Source organism: Brassica napus, unplaced genomic scaffold (assembly GCF_020379485.1).
Source record: "Brassica napus cultivar Da-Ae unplaced genomic scaffold, Da-Ae ScsIHWf_1220;HRSCAF=1744, whole genome shotgun sequence".
Lineage (NCBI taxonomy): Eukaryota > Viridiplantae > Streptophyta > Magnoliopsida > Brassicales > Brassicaceae > Brassica > Brassica napus.
In genome coordinates this window covers 190,745-195,939 of record NW_026014642.1, presented here as the reverse complement: position 1 = coordinate 195,939, position 5,195 = coordinate 190,745, and the positions used below count along the sequence as shown (strand labels likewise).

General features: G+C 48.3%; 1 protein-coding gene across 1 annotated transcript; it reads left to right on the top strand.

The window, feature by feature from the left end:
- The first annotated feature begins 3,474 nt into the window (after nt 1–3,474).
- LOC125596511 lies at nt 3,475–4,711 on the top strand. The gene is made up of 3 exons (XM_048771596.1): nt 3,475–3,854; nt 4,272–4,365; nt 4,694–4,711. Exons 1-3 carry the CDS (start codon nt 3,475–3,477, stop codon nt 4,709–4,711), a joined length of 492 nt encoding a protein of 163 aa, XP_048627553.1.
- The last annotated feature ends 484 nt before the right edge of the window (nt 4,712–5,195 follow it).

The following is a 5,195-nucleotide window of genomic DNA, read 5'->3' as shown; positions in this document are numbered from 1 at the left end:
TGAAGTTTCCTGCGAAACTCAGTTCTTTCTGAACCCTAGCCGTCGCATTTAAAAAAAAATATTTACTTTCCTAATTTTTCAAATTTTCGGATTGTTCTCCAAGTTTTCGATTTTGCATTTAAAAAAAAAAATTAAAAGTAGTTTTACTTTCTTTCCAAGTTTTCGAAAATCAAAAAAAAAAATATTCCCTCTTTCCTTTTCAAACTTGATTCGATTTTATCTTAAATTTTTTCATTTACTCCTAGTCTTGGTCGATACTCAAGTATCCGACCCAAGCAACTATTTAACCCCCTCTTGCCTTTAATCTTTCTTGAGTATCTTTTGAGAGAACTATGGGAGATGTAGGTCAAGACCAAGCGGCCATAAACGCACAGCTCCTAGCTGACAATGAAGAACTGAGGGCGAGCCTTAGGGCTATCACCGCTGAGCTTGCTTAGCTACGGCAGGGAGGCAGGCCCAACGGACCTCGACCACCAGGAAGGAATCAGCCGGATCCGCATGACACTGACTCGGACGCGGACAGTACCGATGATACGCGCAGACAAGACGAGGAGAGGCCAAACCGGGGAGGTAGAAGGAACGCGCGAGGACCCCGGGCCCAAGTAGGAGGAAGCCGCGACCATAGAGGAGGTCGAGACCGAGATGAGGAAGAGCCCTGGTTGGGAGGCAAGGCGCTTAAGCTTCATCCCCCAACGTTTGCCGGAAAGGTTGATCCGGATGCCTACATCGTGTGGGAGAAGCGCATGGAGTACATCTTTGACTATTACCAATATAGTGAGGCCAAGAAGGTTGCCCTAGCAGCAGCCCAGCTGATGGACAATGCTCTTTCGTGGTGGGATCGAGACGTTGCTAAGTCCAGGCCAGTGTGGAGAGCGCATAATTGGACCGAGATGCGGACCAAGCTTCGCGCGAGGTACATTCCATCTTACTACCAGCGCGATGTGCTAACACGTTTTCGTAAACTTACGCAGGGAACTAAGACTGTGGAGGAGTACTTTGAGGAGTTCGAGGCACTTAAGAATAAGCTTGAGACCGACGAGCCCGAGGAGACAATGATGTCCCAATTCCTGGAAGGGCTGCAAGACCGCATTGCCCGCAAGGTGGAGAGACAACAATATGAAGACTTCAACGACCTATTGCACTTTGCTACGCAAGCCAAGCAGCACATCAAGAGCAAGATGGCCAGCACCAGCCGCAGCAAACCTGCGTGGACTCAACCGGGCTCAAAGCAAGGCGACAAGGGCAAGACGATAGACAAACCAGGCTGAATCGTCTAATGCATCCAAGCCGGAGCAGGGTAAGACTCAAGCCCAAACTTTGCATACTCGTGACATCATTTGTTATAAGTGTCAGGGCAAGGGCCACTACGCTCGGGATTGTCCAAACAAACGAGTGATGGTCCTAAAGGGGGATGGCGAGTATGAATCCCAAGATGAGGCAGAGGCCGCGGCAGTGATCTCTGATGAAGAAGTAACCGACTACCCGGAGACAGGCGAGCTGCTAGTGACCCGGAGAGCTCTTAGCACCCTCTTTGACCCAGAGACCATCCAGCGGGAGAACATCTTCCACACCAGATGTAGTGTTGATCACAAGGTATGTAGTTTGATCATAGATGGCGGATCTTGTACTAACGTGGCTAGCAAGTATCTTGTTGATAAGCTAGGGTTGGTCAAAACTGCCCATCCTCGGCCATACCGTCTCAAATGGCTCAATGATGAGACTGAGCTCAAGATTGCCGAACAAGTTGTTGTGTCCTTCAGTATTGGCAAGTACCAAGACCAGTTCAAGTGTGATGTTGTGCCCATGCAAGCCGGCCATATACTTCTAGGAAGGCCGTGGCAGTTTGACAAGGAGACTCTTCACCATGGCCGCACCAACATCTATAGTTTCGTCCACAACAACAAGAAGCACAGCCTAGCACCTCTCAGCCCTCAAGAAGTTCATGATATGCAGAAGGCAATGACGCAGTCTGGACAGGTAAGTAACACTAACCTTTACATGACTTCCGGACAAGTGCTTAAATCATTACAACGTGAGACACAGGTGCTACTAATGATCTTTAAGGAAGGTTGTATTGCAGGTTTAGAAGCTCCTGAAGTACCGGACGTAGTACAAGATCTCATGGGACTTTACAAGGATGTCTTTCCTGATGAGATTCCGGCCGGTTTACCCCCTTTCCGTGGCGTAGAACATCAGATCGATCTTGTACCCGGCGCGCCACTACCAAAACGAGCCGCTTACCGTGTCAACCCTGAGGAAGCTAAGGAGCTGGAACGGCAGGTCCAAGATCTCATGGACAAAGGCTACATCCGCGAGAGCCTTAGTCCCTGTGCGGTCCCGGTTCTACTAGTGCCTAAGAAGGATGAGACGTGGCGCATGTGTGTGGACTGCCGAGCCATCAACAACATAACCATCAAATATCGGTACCCTATACCTAGATTAGATGATATGTTGGATGAACTGAGTGGGTCTGTTGTGTTTTCTAAGATTGATCTCAGGAGTGGATACCATCAAGTCCGCATGAAGGAAGGAGATGAGTGGAAAACCGCCTTCAAGACCAAGCAAAGTCTATACGAGTGGCTGGTGATGCCGTTTGGCCTTACCAACGCCCCTAGCACCTTCATGAGACTCATGAATGAGGTCCTCCGACCTTACATTGGTAAATTCGTGGTTGTATACTTTGATGACATCTTGATTTACAGCAGGTCTTTAACTGAACACGTGGGACACCTAGAACAGGTTTTGAAAGCCTTAAGGCAAGAAGGCCTTTATGCTAACCTTAAGAAATGTGTATTTTGCACTGATCAGTTGGTATTTTTAGGCTTTGTTGTGAGTTCACAGGGACTGAAGGTTGATGAGGAGAAGATCAAGGCAATACAAGACTGGCCGACCCCAACCACGATCGGACATATCCGCAGCTTCCATGGACTGGCCAGTTTCTATCGATGATTTGTGAAGGACTTCAGTACCATTGCCGCCCCAATGACCTCCGTGATCAAGAAGAATGTAACCTTTGCTTGGGGTCCTGTCCAAGAGGAGTCTTTCAACAGGCTTAAATATAGTTTGACACATGCACCGGTCCTAACTCTTCCTAATTTTGATAAACCTTTTGAGATTGAGTGTGATGCTTCATGGACAGGGATAGGAGCCGTACTGACGCAAGGAGGCCGGCCAGTGGCTTTCTTTAGTGAGAAATTGAGTGGAGCCGCCCTCAATTACCCCACCTATGATAAAGAGCTATATCCTCTAGTAAGGTCGCTTGAAACTTGGCAACACTATCTTTTGTCTAAAGAGTTTATTATTCATACAGATCATGAGACTCTTAAGCATTGGAGTGGCCAGACCACACTCAAGAAGAGGCATGCTAGGTGGCTGGAGTTCGTGGAAACTTTTCCTTATGTGATCAAGTACAAGAAGGGGAAGGACAACGTAGTGGCCGACGCCCTATCCCGGCGCCACACACTCATTACCACCATGGAGGCTAAGATCATGGGTTTTGAGCAACTCAAAATGTCTTATGAAACTGACCCTGATTTTTCGGAGATTTACAGTAACACGGCTAAGGGAGCCATGGGTCCATTCTATCAGCAGGACGGGTTCCTCTTCAAGGAGAAATGCCTGTGTATTCCTCATGGTTCCATGCGAGACTTACTGACCAGAGAAGCTCATGGGGGCGGGTTGATGGGGCATTTCGGTCGGGACAAAACTCTGAGCGTCCTGTCCGACGACTTCTATTGGCCCCGGATGAGGCGCTACATCGAGAGCCTTTGCGCTAAGTGCACTGTCTGTCTCAAAACCAAATCCAGGTCGCATCCTTATGGTTTACACATGCCTTTACCTATTCCTATTGCACCGTGGGTCGACCTGTCTATGGACTTTGTGCTGGGCTTGCCCAAGATAGAACACAAGGATTCTATTTTTGTTGTAGTGGACAGGTTCTCCAAGATGGCACACTTCATTCCGTGTTCCAAGACCAATGATGCAAGCCAAACCGCTGATCTCTTCTTCAAGGAAGTGGTGCGCTTACATGGAGTGCCTCGTACCATTGTGTCAGACCGAGACACAAAATTTCTCAGCCACTTCTGGAGGATATTATGGAAAAAGCTTGGAACCAAGCTCCTCTTCTCAACCACTTGCCATCCACAGACTGATGGACAAACCGAGGTAGTAAACAGTACACTCTCTCAGTTATTGAGGGCTACGGTGGGTAAGAATCTTAAAATCTGGTTGAGTTGCTTGCCTTTCATTGAGTTTGCTTATAACCATGCAAGGCACTCTATTACTAACCTCTCCCCTTTTGAGATCGTGTATGGCTTTAGACCAGAGACACCCATGGACCTAGCCGCATTGCCACCAGCCATGCAAGTCAGCCAGAGTGGTGACAAAAAGGCTGAGTTTGTGAAGAACATGCACCGGCAAGTCAAGGAGACTTTGGAGAAGAAGGCTGAAAGGAACCAGATTAAGCTCAACAAGGGGTGCACATAAGTTATCTTCCAACCAGGCGACTGGGTGTGGCTCCACATGAGGCCAGAACGGTTTCTGGAAGAGAGGAAGAGCAAATTATCCCCACGAGGGGACGGACCATTCCGAGTGCTCGACCGGATCAATGACAATGCCTACCGGCTAGAGCTGCCAGGTGAGTTCCAAGTTTCCCGAACGTTCAATGTGTCTAACTTGTCTCCTTATATTGCAGATGACGGAGATGTTCTGAGGACAGAACCTGTTCAAGAGGGAGGGGATGTTGTAGTACCCACGACTGAGGTTCCCATTATCCGCAAAGGTCCTACCACAAGGTCCGGTTCAAGAGTTATAAGAGCTGGATTTGCCAAAGCTGTCCAGGAGTTGCTTGCACAGGAACAAACCGGGTTCAAGCAACTATTGATCCAGGAGTTGTCTGACTTAAAGCTGGAAGACACCGGCGAACCAGTAGAGGTTCCAGACCCTTTCCATTCGAGCCAGTTCTCCTCCATCAGCCAAAATGAAGCCGGCCTGACCATTTCCACATTCATGCTCAATCCATCCAACCAACTTGCTTCTGGTTCAGAGATATAGCCGACCATCAGAAGGAGTAGTATGTGTTGTACTCATTTTTCTTATCGGGTTTTGTCCCACTGGGTTTTCCCGAAAGGTTTTAATGAGGCAACATGCAAGCATACTATGAGTTCTGATCCGGACATCTCAAACCGTGACCGGTC

Coding starts and splice junctions, on each gene's coding strand:
- LOC125596511 (XM_048771596.1), top strand. CDS start 3,475: ATGGAGGCTAAGATCATGGGTTTTGAGCAACTCAAAATGTCTTATGAA. Junction 3,855..4,271: donor TTACCTATTCCTATTGCACC/GTGGGTCGACCT, acceptor TAACCATGCAAG/GCACTCTATTACTAACCTCT.